The sequence below is a fragment of the Pecten maximus genome, chromosome 9 (genome assembly GCF_902652985.1).
Source record: "Pecten maximus chromosome 9, xPecMax1.1, whole genome shotgun sequence".
NCBI classification, from domain to species: Eukaryota; Metazoa; Mollusca; class Bivalvia; order Pectinida; family Pectinidae; genus Pecten; species Pecten maximus.
The window spans coordinates 39657303-39676638 of NC_047023.1; the positions used below are offsets into that span (position 1 = coordinate 39657303).

General features: G+C 35.1%; 1 protein-coding gene across 1 annotated transcript in view; it reads right to left on the reverse strand.

Annotated features, from left to right (window-relative positions):
- Positions 1–19336, reverse strand: part of LOC117335098 (neuropeptide receptor 15-like) — a 68624-nt gene that overhangs the window by 25430 nt on the left and 23858 nt on the right. Inside the window, exon 2 of the mRNA XM_033895019.1 lies at positions 15395–15910. Within this exon, the coding sequence (XP_033750910.1) occupies positions 15395–15891 (497 nt within the window). The 5' untranslated portion in view covers positions 15892–15910. The remainder of the gene's footprint in view (positions 1–15394; positions 15911–19336) is intronic.

Below are 19336 nucleotides of genomic sequence, written 5' to 3' on the forward strand. Positions count from 1 at the left end.
CTGGTCCTTTGGACAACGTCTTTAAGTGGTATTTGGTGCTATTAGAACGTAAATAATTCAATACCAATCGAAGAATTTTGAGAAATAGTTAACGTCAAAAAATGTTCATACGCAATGTAGTTACCAGAAAGTAAGATGTATATGTCGGCTATGTTATATATATATACATACTATTGTATTGGCAGATTGTTCTGTAGATAAATAGTTTATAGAGGTGTGTAGACATATTGCCTTCTTGGCAGATGGTTTATGGGCAGATTGATTTATGGACAGATTGATTTGTAGGAACATATATTTACTTGAACAGACTGCTGTATGGACATGCATTTGTAATACAGAACTTTATTTTAATCTGGCAAGTTTACAAAGACGGTTTGCATGTACAAACAGTAGAACACATATCCGTTATAGTTGCTGTCTCTCATTTAACCCGATTTTACGACTACGAGGTTTAAGTTTCTAGATACCAGCATGCGTAGGAAGACAAAGACGTAAGGACAAAGACTTCGGGAATTTATACTTTGCTTGAAACTCGCATTTTATCAATAATCACAATTTTTGCCAGGCTCTCCTTGCAATTTAAATCAAATACGTGCTCATCAGTCTCATTATTTTTGTACTAACTTTTTAAATTGACATTAGGTCGGTAGGGTAGCAGACGGCCGGGTTCAGATCCTCATCAAGAAGACGTACATGGGTCACCTGCCTGACCACGTGAGTTTTCACCAGGTACTCCGGTTCCTCCCATGGTAAAATGTACATGTACATTGCAAGACCCCACGCGCACTTCCATACAGGCCAACAGGAGTGATTAATATAAGTTTATTATAAGTTCTTTACTTTGCGATTGTTGTAAAATAATATACGTTTACATTTTTTTGAAACCAAATGTAAGCTTATAATGTGAACTCTTGAATTCCCTCTGTATGAATTGATCTTACTAGCTTACATACTTGTTTAAGGCGATGCATTGATAGTTGTTTGTTGGGTATATCGCCCCGTCAACAGCGAGGTACATTTCGCGTTTGTTCTTTTTTATTATTCTTTTTAGTAGTTGGTGGATGCATGCATATGGATCTGTACTTGTAATATATAGATACGCTAACGTTGCATTTTGCTATAACATTTGAATACTTTAATGTAAATGACGCTGCTTAAGACATTTAATAGATGTGATCTTTAACATTTGTTTTGTCATTAGAGATCTTCTTTTATCAAAATCACACAGCTGATTTTAGGGATTAAGGGAAAGACCGGTGTGTTACCACTGTGCAACCCGACCACCTAACGCAGACATGGCACTTTGGAAACATTTATGGCCAAAATTCAAAATAAATTCTACAATTATTGCACTAAAAATGACACATACATAACATATCAAATATCATATTATATCCTGGATGGAAATCCCGTGTTTTGATCTTGATCAAATCTTTTTTCCATCATTATAATGAGCGGTGACATTCCGGATAGATTTGTTTTCTTAAGTAATACTATCGTACACATAATATAATTAAGAAACAGTGATGATAAAAAAAACATTAAAAAGTAATTCATCTGATTCATTAATGGCTCAAAACTTCAAAACTAAACGCTGCTTTTCCGAGAAATCGTATGAATTATATATAAGCTTTGCACTTTTCCTTTATACCTTTAAAGATCCGTTAGAATCTGTGGGGATTGTTTATATACATACGATTCCCTGTTTACGGAAGTGTAATTGACCATTTGAGAGATTCCATTTATCTGTTAGGCTAATCAATCAAACACCTGTATGACCAAGATCGACCGACTGATACTATCTCGTTGGCAAATACGACGTACATCCAAAACGTGACAACGATTAATCATTCAAAAGCATCACAAGACAAAATCAATGTTTCCCCTTAAAATAAGGATCGGCACTATTTCAGAGAGCAGTGTAAAGTGTTTCAATGAAGTTGAACGCGTATAGTAAGCCTGCACTTTACGTTCCGTGATCGGTTATCATGTGATCCTGATTAAAAAGATTAAAATATTCTTTGTTAAAAACATCACGCTGTAGATATATATTTAGTTAATATTTGGTTCTTATCAACAGCTTCGTGTTTGGTGATTAAAGGATGGTCTCCCCTGAGTGCGAGAGATATATTACCGGTGGTAGCTACCCACTGTAAACATGGCCGACAACAATCCAGGACCCAGTTTCACTTAAGGTCGTATGTCTACACGTAGACGTAAACGTAAACGTACACGTAACTTACGTCTAAAATGAGTTTCACTAAATGTCGTAACTCGATTTACGTCTATGTTTACGTTTACATTTGCGAGTAGATTTACGACCTTTAGTAAAACTGGTTCCTGGTGAGAAAAACAATGTCTCAGATTTCATACTTAACAACTTCAGTAAAGTTTGTCACCAATGCATCGTGTACTATTTTGCTAAAAACTTAAATTTTGAAGCGTAGAGCATATGTTAACATATATGGATAAGCGAAACCAGCTACCACAAAAATGACGATGCCGTAGGTAACAGAAAATTAAAATGTGCGTAGCTAAATGTTTATTTACATGTGTGCGTGCGTAACTGACTAAAATGTTGCGTAACTGACTAAAATGTTGCGTAACTGACGGAAAAGTTGCGGACATGTTACTGAAGCGGCACTTTTAAAAGCATACGCGACTTTTATTTTGATTCCTTTGATTTCTGATCACGTGTTATGACTGCGATGTGGCAGCAGATAAGCTGGATCAATTGATAAGCCATGGGTTCTCGCGTATTTTCACTCGATCTCTGTTCCCCATGAAATTGTTCATATTTTCTATTTTTCCCAGATTGCCAAAGATATGAACTTTGCATTAATATTAGATTTGTAAAGTAAAGCGCACTAAGTATTAATGTGAAAAGACTTCTCCACGGATCTCATTCCTAACCACATTATATACACCTTCTTCGTATAGACGTATTTGGTCGGAACTCCAACTATATTTGAAAGAAAACAGACAACCGCGTGACAAAAGGATATCCCTAATACAAAATGCATTTTCCGCATCCAACCAATGAAGTTTAGACACGTGTACAGTTTTATTTTGATTTGAACATATCTATTATTAAACTTATAAGAAAGGATTACGCACAATTTGCAACGACTTCTCCCAATATTCATTATCATGGATTATCCGAGAATGCGAAAAAATATAATACTGGCAAGTATTTCGATCATAACTTTAGGCTTTTCATCATAAATATTGTGCTGTTGCATTGTATGGAAGAAAGAACAATCTAAGGAGACGCGGAACCCATCTTTAAATACTCAATAAGTTTTAGAATGAAAAACAAATATGACTGAAAATATGTCCGTTAATCTTGCTCCGAAGGCGCCCCTACAGGCAGACAGACAGACAATATGTCAGTTTTACTGATAACTCATTTTCAAGTTTGGATGACGTGCAGCTTTAACAGGTTATATGTAGACCTAGGTACAGTACAGAAAGATGCTGATTGGCTTACCGATTTGTTTTACACATCCATCTACGAAAACATTAACATATGTACTTGATTTAGCATCAATCTTTAGCATCATTCCCGTGCTGCCATAATGTATACAGTTGCCTCCTTTCGATTCAGTTACCTACTTATAATTTTAGTTACCCACATTACAGAACTCAGCTACCGACTTTCGCTTTCAAACATGTTACCTACGACATGCCGACATTTACACAGGTCATTTCTCCTCTTAAGCAAATACGTTCGCCTCTCTGAACAACCAAAAGCTTTCCTAACAGAGGCGAACGTATTGGATTATTCGGGACACTCCAAAACACCATACCATTCGGGACACTCCCAAACACCATACCATTCGGGGCACTCATAAACACCGTAACATTCGGGACACTCCCAAACACCATACCATTCGGGACACTCCCAAACACCATACCATTCGAAGCGCTCTCAAACAACAAAATATTCTGAGAGCAGTGTATGGGGAGATTTTGGAGAAGAAAGTTGTTCAGAAAAAAAGGAAAGATAAGATCCCGAATTTTGTCGCCTCTTACGATCATGCAAAAGGTACAATTATTACGGCTGCAGGGTATCGACGAATATATTGATGTATAGTAACAGAGGAAGTCGGCATGACTGAGATTGTCCCATGCGCGAAAGACATTTTAGTTTAAACATATTTTATTGTATCAAATATATACAATAGGATTGGGCACAAGTTTTCCAACTTATATCAAGTCCTTTCCATACAATATTATATAACACATACAAAATATACAAGATGACATTAACAATAAAATAATTATTTAGTGTGGAAGTGTGGATAAGGGAAGGGTAAGGATGGGGTGTAAGAAGGTGCAAGTATGTGAAAAGAATGTGACAATCTCCTTCATTTTAATTCTTTTATCAAATAATTTAGACATTTCCACTAGTAATTGAAACATCTTTTTTAAGACTGCGTGAATGATTTTTCTCGACCCAGATGGCACAAGTACACAATCCACTACTCGTAACTTTCGGCTTATCAATGTTCATCATATCCCCTGCCACGGTTTTCTTTCGCTTTGGTCTTTCCTTTCCTTCTGATATTTCCGTTTCCCAAGTGCCATATGAGTCGAGAAAGATAAAAGACGCAGACTTTGATAGAGTTAAAGGAGTTAAACAATTTACATATATATATATGATTTTTTTTTTTTCCCAAAAACACAATATATCAAATATATTAAGTATTGAAGAGAGATATGTTGAAAAAAAATGGGGAGACTTGAACGAATGTAGTGATAGAGAGAGGTAGGTGGTAGAGAAAGTACAAATGTAAAATCAAAATCTATTTGTATCGTGAATATATTGCTGAGTGTGCAGAAATATTTTTTCGTTGTCTGCTTTGGATAATTCATGACTGCCATGTAGAATAAGCTGTAGGTCCAGTGGGATGAAATCATTTAACTCACGGTACCACTTTATTCTCTGATCTATGTACTTGTTGCAAATAAAAAAGAAATGAAATGCATTTTCAATAGAATGTCAACAATGACAAATTTGAAAATCAATTAAGTTAGCATGAAATAAGTCGTCGTTTAGAGTACTTGAATTAGTTCTTAATCTAGCATGCAAAATATTAGATTTTCTGTCACCAAACAAATAATAATAAAAATTATTAATCGCGAAAGACATATATATATATATATTAATGATGAGAGGTCCTACAGCAGCCTATAAAGAGACCCATCAATATTTTGAAGTCCTGAAATACTATTTCAACAGCTAAAAAACTACACAAGACTCGACCCATTTATCAGAGGAATTTTATGTTATTTTGCTCAAGTTCTTCAAAGGACAACCCCTCTTCTCTCTCTCCTCAACTTTTGAATATCTTGTATGCGATATTAAAACACTCTTATTGTTATGTCAAACATGTATATAAGTAATGTATATGTACACATGTTGTGACTCGTTAATGACATTGGTGATTAAGAGTAAGCCCCGACTGCAGTGAAAATAACAGCTGCTTCTCAGGTGATTCCAGATATTTATTACACGTACAATGCCGCTGTATGAGTCGGAGCTTTGAACCAGAGTAGGGATCATCTCATTTATTGTCGGGAAGTTTGACTGAATGTCATGGATTTACGATCTCGGAGATCAAAGATATGAAAACAGTAGTGGGTTTTTGTCATAAAAGTACACCGTTAATTTGACAAACGTACTTCGTTTAAACAGGCTGCATGCAGTATTATTATATCATTCATGAGATACAGGTTATACATTGAATGTGACATATATGTGATATAGATTATTTATACACACTACATAATGTACATTATACCTAACCAGATATGGTTGACTGTTTTTTAATAGAATTATAGATTTAAAAAAAATTGATTGCATGCGTATTGCATAAGAGATTTTGTCAATAATGGTTTCAAAGAAAACATGAAATGGATTTGTCAATCTCCTGTGTATCATATACATTCATATAATATATACTGTTATAAATTATATATATGTATATGATAATAAATACCGTTTTATTTAAGCCTTGATGTCAATTTGTTTTAGTTCAATCGAGGTATGAAAAACATTTTGTTTGCAAATTGTATGAATCCGCGTAAAGAAGTTTGCAAACAATTTTTGTTCATACTCCTATGAAACTAAAAATCAATTGACATCAAAGCTTATAATTAATTTTTGAAAATAATTTTCTAATTTAAAACATGTTTTATATACAATTGTACTGGTTTTATATAGGATTCTTTTTCCCAAATCAATCCGCAACTAGTCTGAAAATTTCAGAAATACAGCAAAATAACCAATTTATCTATCTCCGCTTCGACTGGAAAAATCAACAAGTTTCGACGAGGTGAATGCAAAGGTCCGCTGTGATTGGTCAAAAACGGAAAACTTATATTTTCACTGCAAAATCTTATATTTTCACTACTCATCGCTGCAGTGAAAATTTCTATATTTCACTGGCAAAAATGCAATAAATATTGCTATGTATCATTTACATGTTTGTAATACTGAATACTCTTGTGTATCATATACACTTACATAATAATAAATTATAAGGCCATCATTCGGTTAGCCATTTCCTTTCAAACCTGCTGTCTGAGTTTTCATGTTATGAGTGTAGAGCATTTATGGTATAACATTATATTTCTTTATTATTTACTATCTATAATTTGTAAAAAGAGTGACTAAAGAATTAGGTACAAATTATAGCAACATTATCAACGTCTTCTCCTCCAATATATATACAAAAAAATACAAAAATCTGACATAACTGGACATCAAGCAATATAGTGTAGCTAAATTTACATGTAGTTAATTACTATAATTTGAATATATATCTGCACGAGCTTTTAACTTCTATTCGATATTAACATCTCTCGGTCATTATTCATCATGTTAACACGCTCAATATTCGTTTTCGAGAGATCTGTCAATTCCGGATGACATGCGCATTGAACCTAACGCTTGATGCACGTGCAGAGGTGTTTCGCGTCACGAAACCGGTGTTAAGTCGTTACAAATATGTATTAACATCAGTGCAGGCATGTTGGAACTTTCAACAACATCAACAAAGTCCGTGTTAATTACTGATACCTCTGTATATCCCGTGTCAAAAGAGGTGTTACAATCTCATGTTAATGATCTCGGGCAGCCATTAACGTCATTAAGTAGTGATTGTATTCTGAGACTATTTCACGGATCCTGTTGGATTGTTAAATGACGCTGTTAATTCCTCGACGAAAGCTTCAGGTTGTGTAATTAACAAAATATAGTTTCTAGTTGTACAGGTCTGTGATAACTTTAGGAGATATGGCGCTGAGACAATGTCGATGGTAACGAAATTATGATTCCGGTTAAAAATATCATTGACAACTTTTAATCAAAGTGCGATTCAGTAAAAATGCATCAATCTTTCCAAATGTTTATTGCACAGTTCTTATTACATAAGTAATTTGATTGAAATTCATACAAAAATACAAAGGCCTAACATTTTAACAATATAAAAAGTCTTTGATTTTACTAGGAAAAACCTCAAACGGCGTTTTATGAATAGACAAGATTTTAAAACTATTAGCTGACAAAATGGTTATAAATACGATTTTCATCTTTTGACCTATTTGATTGTATTTTATTGCGTTACATTTCTCTATCTTGACAATGTATACAAAAACAGTCCACTGCTCAATATTCAATCTAGTTCTTTTGGTAATAACAATCATTGATATCCAAAGAATTATTTTTTCTTTAAATAAAAAAAAAGTACTAACCCAGTTCTATTTTAAAGTCAAAGCTAATGATTAGAAAGTCAAAACACTGTAAATGAATGCAATCCACGTTTACATAACACGTACCGGTGGGGTCATAGGTTATAGTTCATAGTCGTTATAGCAACACGGGAATCACTTCTATAATAGCTTGGATTATTCTTGATTCGTGCTTGGCACCGCTAGCCTAGGTCTGCTATGCCATGTATCCGGAATACGGGCTTATAAAAACTCGTTATTTTGTACTATAAGTCCAAAGGGCGTTTTTGAATTGTTCATCATTAACATTTGTTCATTTGTTTGAACACGTCGAAGAAATCAGCTCAACGATAATATTGACAATAGTACGCAGGTTAAACATAAATGGTTCTGCACGATTTGTGATTTAATGAGATTAAGAATTTATTTTATTGAAGCGATCCTCTGGCAAGTAAAATAAAAAAAAAGAAATCGTGAAGAGTTTCTCAAATTTGAAATGAAATAAAAACGAATTTGATGTTTTTTATTTCATTTCGACTTTAGACATATTATAGGAGCCCTAAGGTATTACATGTACCGGTACATACATTTGTAGACGGCGCTGTGTCAGGTGTGACAAGGAGAACACATCCCTTATATAATTAACACAGACAGTATTATGATGCTTCAGACTGCGTGCCTGGACTCTAAAACTGATTCTGATAGGTAATTTCTGAAAGTGCTAAAGCCAATTAAACCGAGAATCTTTCCGGGCGTTCAACATTCTCACACTATATGTACCGGATACGCTCGTCCGTCCCGAAATTATCCCTACTTGACTTAAAAGTACAGGACAGCACGCGCACTTGGACGGCGTAGTGTACCTTAACGCACCTGTTTTACATGTAATGCATGTACAGTGTGTATTTGTTTACTTGTATTTGCATGAAACGTGGGTATAATCACTAACCATGGTTCAACAAACTTATGTTATTGTATATTTCATTTACCTTTAGATTTTTATTGACATAAACTTAAACTGAGTGAGGTATAACATTAACCGGATAGATACTACATTGTATTACATATCAAGACGTTTATTCGCATGTAACTCCCGATTGGAATTGTTAGAGTTAGGAACAAAAACAACTCTGAAACTTGAATATCTCGGAACATTCTGTATCGGATAGCTGATTTGGATACATTTTATTTACTTGTTTTTAACGAAGTTCATCAACTTAAATTGTGTTACTTGTAATTTTGAGGAATCACCGGGAAAACACTACAATGAACAGTACAAATGGGAAACAACAGTAATACATGGACAGTACAAATGGGAAACAACAGTAATACATGAACAGTACAAATGGGAAACAACAGTAAATACATGAACAGTACAAATGGGAAACAACAGTAAATACATGAACTGTACAAATGGGAAACAACAGTAATACATGAACAGTACAAATGGGAAACAACAGTAAATACACGAACAGTACAAATGGGAAACAACAGTAATACATGAACAGTACAAATGGGAAACAACAGTAATAAATGAACAGTACAAATGGGAAACAACATTAATACATGTACAGTACAAATGGGAAACAACAGTAATACATGTACAGTACAAATGGGAAAACACTATAAATACATGAACAGTACAAATGGGAAACAATAGTAAATACACGAACAGTACAAATGGGAAACAACAGTAATACATGAACAGTACAAATGGGAAACAACAGTAATACATGAACAGTACAAATGGGAAACTACAGTAGATACATGGACAGTACAAATGGGAAACAACAGTAATACATGTACAGTACAAATGGGAAACAACAGTAATACATGAACAGTACATATGGGAAACAACAGTAATACATGAACAGTACAAATGGGAAACAAGAGTAAATACATGAACAGTACAAATGGGAAACAACAGTAAATACACGAACAGTACAAATGGGAAACAACAGTAATACATGTACAGTACAAATGGGAAACAACAGTCATAAATGTACAGTACAAATGGGAAACAACAGTAATACATGAACAGTACAAATGGGAAACAACAGTAATACATGTACAGTAAAAATGGGAAACAACAGTAATAAATGAACAGTACAAATGGGAAACAACAGTAATACATGAACAGTACAAATGGGAAACAACAGTAAATACATGAACAGTACAAATGGGAAACAACGGTAATACATGAACAGTACAAATGGGAAACAACAGTAATACATGAACAGTACAAATGGGAAACAACAGTAATACATGAACAGTACAAATGGGAAACAACAGTAAATACACGAACAGTACAAATGGGAAACAACAGTAATACATGAACAGTACAAATGGGAAACAACAGTAATACATGAACAGTACAAATGGGAAACAACAGTAAATACACGAACAGTACAAATGGGAAACAACAGTAATACATGAACAGTACAAATGGGAAACAACAGTAATACATGAACAGTACAAATGGGAAACAACAGTAAATACACGAACAGTACAAATGGGAAACAACAGTAATACATGTACAGTACAAATGGGAAACAACAGTAATACATGTACAGTACAAATGGGAAACAACAGTAATACATGTACAGTACAAATGGGAAACAACAGTAATAAATGAACAGTACAAATGGGAAACAACAGTAATACATGAACAGTACAAATGGGAAACAACAGTAATATATGAACAGTACAAATGGGAAACAACAGTAATACATGAACAGTACCAATGGGAAACAACAGTAATATATGAACAGTACCAATGAGAAAACACTATAAATACATGAACAGTACAAATGGGAAACAACAGTAATACATGAACAGTACAAATGGGAAACAACAGTAATACATGTACAGTACAAATGGGAAACAACAGTAATACATGTACAGTACAAATGGGAAACAACAGTAATACATGAACAGTACAAATGGGAAACAACAGTAAATACATGAACAGTACAAATGGGAAACAACAGTAAATACATGAACAGTACAAATGGGAAACAACAGTAACACATGTACAGTACAAATGGGAAACAACAGTAATACATGTACAGTACAAATGGGAAACAACAGTAAATACATGAACAGTACAAATGGGAAACAACAGTAAATACATGAACAGTACAAATGGGAAACAACAGTAAATACATCAACAGTACAAATGGGAAAACACGTTAGATACATGTACAGTACAAATGGGAAAACACTATGAATACATGTGAGCTCACCCGTGGGTGGTAAGTGAAGCGTAGCGTAGTCAAGTCAACCGTGGGTATCCGACGATTGGGCCAGCATTGCCCAACGTCAATATTATGACGTAACAACTCTAATGACGTCACGATCGCCAGTCCAGAGTTATATCACCGTAGCCCATATCATACATAAAAATGTATTTAGCTGCGAAGAAGTACAATGTATGAATCATCAAGTTTATTTACCGTTTCTCTCTCCTTTGTAAATGTAAAAGTACACATTACTTGAGGAGAAAAGAAGGAATATTCATGCTAAGATGTTTGATTACTTGTTAAGCTTTTTTTTCACATCGTCCCAGACAAGCATCTTACGTATCTATAATCGATATTGGAGTGTCATTTCACGAAAAATGAAGCATGGTATAATTGTTGAAAATGTAACCAATTTAATAAACGCATCATGATTGGTTGGCTATCGTCACGTGACTCTTACCCGACGTCTTCTGTTGACATTAACGTCAGACTATTTTTTTCGTTCAACAAACAGACACTTTTTTGCAATATAAAAAGGAAAAGGATCCACCATATGTATCTACGGAGTATACCAGTACAGATTGGTTCCCACACGTCTTTATCAAAACCGGAAGATATAGGGTTATGATGAAACAAAATTACTTTAAACGAACTATTTTAGAAATCAATTTTTTATTTCGAAACATATACGTGTATTTCAACATATATTTGAAATAGGCAAAACATTTTTAGACTATGACATTGATTAATTTCTTCTAGCAGTACACCATGCAAACACTAAGACGGTCGGTAATTACTATTTTACGAAATGGTGTTATTGTCCTATGTACATTTAACCCGCAGTGCTGTATATAGGAATAAAATATACGTTATTATATCAACATTTTATTAAGTAAGTTAAGCTGTCTTTTTTCTGTAAATGCTGGCCATAACTGAGTAAATATGGACAGGATAGTTCACAGACATATTAAGGTAACAAGACATCAGTTGTCGTCCATTCTCCAATGATACCACAGCTAGCCGTGTCAATACATCAAACTGCCCGACTAACAAATATAACGTACGACAATTAATTTTAGTGGAAAACCTGGAGCCAACCGGTCGGCGGAAGTGGACACCGGTCAGTAAAGTGTCGCCTAGTAATGAACGGCGTCCGTATTTGGCGAGTTATTAACACCAGGTAGTGTTCTCCAATAAGATAGATTGAGATAGATGATTGGAAAACGTTCGATACTATCTGCTTCCTAGATAAATCTTATTTAGTGTGATTTACACGTAACTCGTGCGTTCATACACTCCCCGATGATCCCTTCCGTTTCCGGATGTATCGTCATACTCGATGACGTATATAAAGTTATATTTACATTCTGTGTTGCATTTGCCTATATGTCGTTAGTAACCCAAATTGTATTCATGAGACTGTATACTACAATTTACAGTGATTCGGTCAGTGTAGGAATACAGCTTAAGGTGGTGTAGGTTAAAATCGCCGCCAGTTACATTCGGCCGAGAGAGCTTTCAAATGCTGGCATTTATCTACATAAACCACCACAAAAAATAAAGCAATACTAGTTATGAGAGTAAAATTTATTAATAAAAAAAATGAAGTCAACACAAAAGTATTATCAGCGCTATTCTTGATCTATACGAAGTAATCAAATTGTCAATGTTGACACACACACAGGGGCTCGTTGCCGAATTTTCAGAAATGCTAAACACGATAACATTAAAAGTCCAACATTTATAAAAAAAAATCTTGCAAACAATCGGCAGTATCGACATGGTTTCCGTTTGTGTATGCATACTGAATTATATTTATGTGGTTATTCACTGATGTCAAAGGCCTACCTTACTCTAAAATCGAGCCCCTGTGAAGTTGAACACCGTCTGCTAAGTTAGCGACTCTGATGCGACGGGTTAGACTGGAATCGGTTTCGAAAGAAATATCCTTGGAATCGTTTTCACCTACTGTCAAGACGACTTTCATTTAGAATTTAAGAGCTGATATTTCTCCAAAAACAACGTAAATCCAGTCGATAGAAACATAAGTGTTTCCAAGGAATCGAGTCTGTCCAGTGCAATACCCGTTCAACGCCGCATCACTTCTAAATGTTAACCTATATCGTTGCGCCGAAAAACTGCTTTATTTTTAAACGATCAGAAATTATGCAATTGTTAACAATTTGACGATATCTACAAACGTATATGAAATATAATATAACGCCAAATTTGTTTAAAAACCATTTTATGTGATTGGTATTAATAACGACATGAGGGACGATATTATTCCTTCTGGAAATTTTGCTGTTCCGGTATTTGAACTTGATGACGTCAGTGATAGGGGAAGCGGCAAATTTAAACGCGTCGTAATCTACAGTAAATTAAAAAAAATATGAATGTAAATATAAGCATTGAACTGTTACCAAATGGTAGTATACAATCGATAGGGCGACATGAAATATTTATCTGTCACCAAAATTGTATTCATATCGACTGTATACTACCATTTGGTAACAGTTCAATGCTTAAATATAAATCATAAAACTGTAGGCATTCACGGACAAAATTGTCGTGAGCAGGTATTTTAATTAAAAGAAAATAAGGGGAAAGAAAGAAAAGAATTAGATTTTGAAAAATGCAGGTTGTTGAAGACCGTGGGAAAGTTTGATGGTCAACAGTTATTTTATTCCCTTGTGCGATTTTCTGCGCTTATTGATATGCCGAGTAGTTCCGCGGTCACCACCCTTGCTAATTCTTATTTTGCCATTGTGACTGCATGTTACGTAGATTGCCCAGCGGTCACGTTTTTCGTCTTCTATTTTTTTTTTCAAATCTATTTTGTTCATATTTTGCCGTCGTTTATTTGATTTGGATATAGAATGAGTGTCGTTATCATGTCGGCATCCTCTCTTGTTTTTGTCCTGTCCGTGTGCCGTGTGAAAACTCCTAGAAGCACATTTACAAGTATCCTATAGAATTTGTCATTTTTAAGTCAAAACTTTTGATTTTGAATGTAAAATGCGTAATTGTCTTAGTTTATATTTTTTTTATATTGAGTTTATTGTCTCTCAAGTTTTAAATACATTAAAAAATAGTCTCATTTCCCGCTTCCTCTAAACAGCCGGAAATTATATATAAATGCAGAAATGGATTATCTTAGAAGTTACTACAAAACACCGCCGTCGGGAGGAACAAACATGTATAAAAATAGCACCTCGATTTATCTTACCCATAACACTCTACAAATGAACAATATTATACAAGTCTGTCATTTTCTTAGATTCCCCTTCGTCAGCCGAGTTAATTCAGACGAAGGTCGCGTAGTCACCAATGATTAAGTGTGGGTAGAAATCGTGATAGAGGCGATCTTGTTATTCTATTACTGTGGATTTATTGAATTGAATAAACTGAACAGACTTAAAAAATCAATTTACACAGCCTTTCTGTATATATCTGTACGATTACGTCCATTAGTGCCGCAGCCGAACCCTAAGGGATAATATTAAAAGTTACGCAACAATGACCTCACGTGCAGTTATTGTTTGGCATACATGTAATGTACATTTAACTTGTTAAAGCATTTATTTTTTTCAGTTTTCTTTTTTTATTTTGTTTTTATTTGTTTGTCTTTTTCTGTGCATTATGCAATCATCAATTGCCTCTGAGAAACTTTCCTTAAAAAGCAGGATGTAATTTTCAACAAACGATTGGTTTAGGTATTTTAGTTTCCTTTAACAACATATCCGGCCTGTTCCGGTGTCGGCATTTCCCTCTAATTTTACTCTCACCTGTCACGCGGATTTCCGTTATTGTCAGCCGGAAGTACTTCCGGTAGATGGCTTCGCTATAGACATATAATTTTGTTGTTTTAATTGGCAGTGATGGCGATAATAAGGAATACCATCTGCCCTCATGTCCCACAGCTTTGAATTACAATATGGAGAAAATATCGAAAAGGTCTTAAACGTGATGGAATGTTATATCACACCGAATTCACTACGTGTATTTATGAATTTTATTCTGAAATGTATGTGTTTTATATCTATTACAATATACGTGTATGATTGATCTTGTAGAATTAAATGATCGTGACTATAGCTGTCTTCAGTGCGAATAAGTCGTAAACTCTTCCCCTAATACATAGCCAGGGCAGTTTTGTATTATAGAGTGAGCTCCTTTGAGAACTGGAAACTCTGATGTAAGAATTTATCTCCGTAGCAGAAAGATCAGTGAACGTCTTATTTGTATTGATATAGCAGACGTGTTGTTCCTTTGAGAAATAAAGGATGGCCAGTATTTAAAAAAAAAATAATCATATCCACAAGAAATGTAGAAATAAATTGAAAATACAATTAAATGCGACACGTTATCCCCATTTCAAATAAATCAGAACAAGAGTACATAATCCAACCTACCTTTCTATGCAAACGGACACCAGTGACAATATGGAGGCGTACAGCGATACCACAAGAATAAAACGGTTGAATTTACATAGGACAGGTCCTAGTACCCAGCCTCGGTTCAACATCACTTGCACGATTTCCGGTATCCCGAATACCAATATCATCCAATCAGACACAGCCAAATTCATAATGAAAATATTTGTCACGGAGTGTCGCATCTTCCGGTCCAATAGGACAACAATTACAACGAGACTATTACCAACAATGCCAAAAGTTTCTATGATAAAAAAGAGCAAAGAAAGTCCAACGACTGCCTCCAGTGACGCCGCGTGAACCGGATGTGGTGGCATACCGGCGAAGGAAATGTTTGAATTGGTATCCATGGTAACGTTACAGTCCAAAACGTACCCTTCCTGGGTAAAATTAACAATAGGAAGTTTTCCACTCAGCATCCCAAGAGAACAGTTGAGTTCGGCATAGGTTGAACTTTGAGTTGTAGCGGAATCCATAGTCGATCGCACAGTCCATCTGAAATGAAAGAAAAGATAGGTAAAACCCACAGAATTTTGTGACGTGTTTATCCAAGAATTCACGTACAACATATACGTCTTCATGTCATTAATACGCCCTATACAGCCTTTCGATTAAACCTCTAGATTGGCCAAAATTATGCTTATCTACACAGAGTCTCACATGTAAGTAAATATTCTGTCTTACGATATAAACTCATTTGTAGGTTTAAGATAAACTGTTTAGGGAACTGTCCATTAATCGGTTAATACCTACATAGCCGAAAGATTCCGAATGTCTCACTGTGGATCGTATATTTACGCTGGCGGGGAAAACTGCGTGCATAGAGGTCCGTTAAAACACGAAATCTCGATAGGTCCAATTAACAGTCATCAAAGAAAATCTACAAGTTGTGGTTTCGAATAGTTCAACAAACTTCAACCCTCATTAATTATTTTTTCAAGAATCTGATGATATTTCAAATAATTTGTCTGGCGTCAAACGTATATACCTTGATATGCAAACATTCAGATGTGTTTGGTTTACAGAGTAAATTACCGAAACATTCCGATCGTGGCATTTATCAGACCAGGCAAAGGAGGGGATGTTTCTGAACGCGCACTTGGTGGTATGTGCCGGTATATCGTAAACAACGTACCGAACTGTAAGTTAACTATATATGTATTGACAGTTACCAGCCGGAACTTTCCAATGTGTCGGCATACCAGTGCGACATATAGAAAATAATCCAAGGTTTTTAAAACTATTATGATTAGCATTATCTATTTGTATAGCTGTTACTTTGTCCGTAGTTCACGATCTGTATGCACGAGAGGCGAACCTCGCGTACATGAATTTATAGCTAAACCAATTTTTCTAAAGTCACTTTTGGAGATTTACTTTGACTGTTGGTTGGTTTAATGTTAATTGACATGTGCAACTTAAAATTAGTTTTAAAAGAAACAATATTATGGATTTTAGTTTCACGTGCAGATCAAATGTACGATTAAACAAATAACTAAAATATTCAAAGACAAAATCCATCAGCCACCCTGCAATTAAAAGTCCGCGTTGATGAGGATGAACGTCTCGTACAGTGTAATAGTGTGTTTGGAGTGTCTGTAATATACAATGTAACCTATTGACCTAGAAAAGGAAATAAACACTTTCACAAATTCCCTCTTTGCTTCCTTTAAAATACAACGGGCGCTCTTTGGTGGAAAGAAATGGTATCGAGGCAAGTGATCCGGTGAATTTGGTGTTTGGAACCTGGTTGCAAGCAAACATACCCTATAACGTCTCTTCAATTACTTTATAATAAAACATCTTTTTATCTTTCTGAATTTTGCATCCCATTTATCAAATATAAATAATACTAAAGCACATCTGTGTTTTTACTGGTTATTATTGTCATTAGACGATAAGTATCTGTCTGAAATCATTCGGTCGAATTCAAACTGTTTGCGTTATGGTCATGCACAGGAACCAATTGAACGCAGACCTATTTAGTAACATTTTTTCTGTCTTGATTAAATGGGAAATAAGTCCGCCTGCTCGGTTGCTTCAATATTGAAACACCTTGGACATAATTTTCAAAGCCGGTTGTTAACTTCACTTCTCTAGAATAACCGCGTGTAACGTTTCCATTCGAAGCATTGTAAAGATGATCATTTTATCATGATATAATGTATTGATTAAGTATATATTTCTTCCACAATACGCTGTTCTTTTCCATTCTCAAGCCATTGTGTAAATGCGCCGGCTGTTGGATATATACGTTATATTCCAATAGTGGTATATGACTTTCAGGTCTTTTAATTGGTTAAGAATTTGAACGTTGACCCGAGCTGCAATTGCTATTAACGTCATCAATAATCGAGTGACATCAAATCACCGGGTCCCGACCGTCACCTGTACACCATATTTGCATACGCGAAATAAGACTTGGCCACGTTTCCGTTTGATTCAACCCGATATCATTGTGGTAGAAACATGTCACACGACTCGTGATTCTTGGATATGGAATTCATTTCACAATCGTAAGTTATCTTTTTAAAGTTACAAAAGACACTCGCTAACGTTCGTATCTTTTGTAACTTTAAAAAAATTAACTTACTCGTGTGAAATAAATTCCATATTCAACTTGTAACCACTCGTTGTGTATCCTCTATATCTTCACAGCGGCTTCATCATGTTTCATTGGTTGCTAAATAAGCCTTCATCAAAACATCTGAAGATTTTTAGAGTTATTGACAGACACCAATTAGCCAGTTTTTGTCTCCATACAACGTCTCTTTCATTTTCACGATTCCCTCACAATTTTTTCTCTAAAATGATGATTCTCTTTCTTAATGCTTCATTAAAAACAAAAGTCTTTTCGGCGCGGAGCTGAGCTCAGCAGTTCGTCTGGAAATCTGACTGAATATAGGAACAACCTACAAACTAAACGTTGGCATATGCACTGCCTGACCTGTGTGTAAATGAGCGATCTTCCTAAAATATAAATATCACTAATGGTCTATTAGTTTACATTAGCGTAATATTAAACGCGGAAGGAAGTTCATCTACAAATAACACGTGCGTAGATTCATTTCACGTTCAACACGTGCACCGATATTGAATACTAATTATTATGCAACTATACAAATATTGGAAGCTAGTGCTTGACTTGAGGGGTATACTTCCAGTCCAGAACACCGACCAAACGTTATCCTATACAGGACTGCCCCGTGTGTTTTAGTCGGATGTGCTCTTTGGTCCAAAATGATTTAATGGAGTGCTCTCACGGACTGCGAGATAAGACTGCAGCCTAAAGTCAGCCTACTGGGAAATACTGAGCTTTCGGACATGATTATTATCCGTGACTAAGAATAACTAACGGTAGATAAATGTATGGTATAATACGAGTGTATGAATTTGTTGACTTATACGCCAGTTACATGCATTCTCCGGTTGAATGGTAGTCTTTGAATGGATCAGCTTGTCATATCAGCAAGAATGATATATAGAAGCACAATATGTTTATATACAATGTACATATATACCAAAAGTTAGGAATGATCGAGACGCGGCTTTAACAACTAGTAATGTAAAAGTGGAAATATTCGCGGTGTGGAAATTTTCGCTTATTTCGCTATCAGTAAATCTCCGCGAAAATTTCCACACGCGAACATATTAACACATAAAAATACTAAATATAAAAGATACAAGTTAGCGCAAAAATATCTCTTGACGGCGCGAAAATATCCACACCGCGAACACTTTGGAAGGTGGCTAAGCGAAAATTTCCACACGCGAAAATATCCACTTTTACAGTATGTGCTTTTCAATTTCTTCTTTGTTGACCTATCAAATGGTATCTCTTTAATTTTCCATTTGTAGTTGGAAGCCAGTGTACTGATATTGCAGGCCTGTGTTGGTTTTCATGTTATACCACCCCCTTTA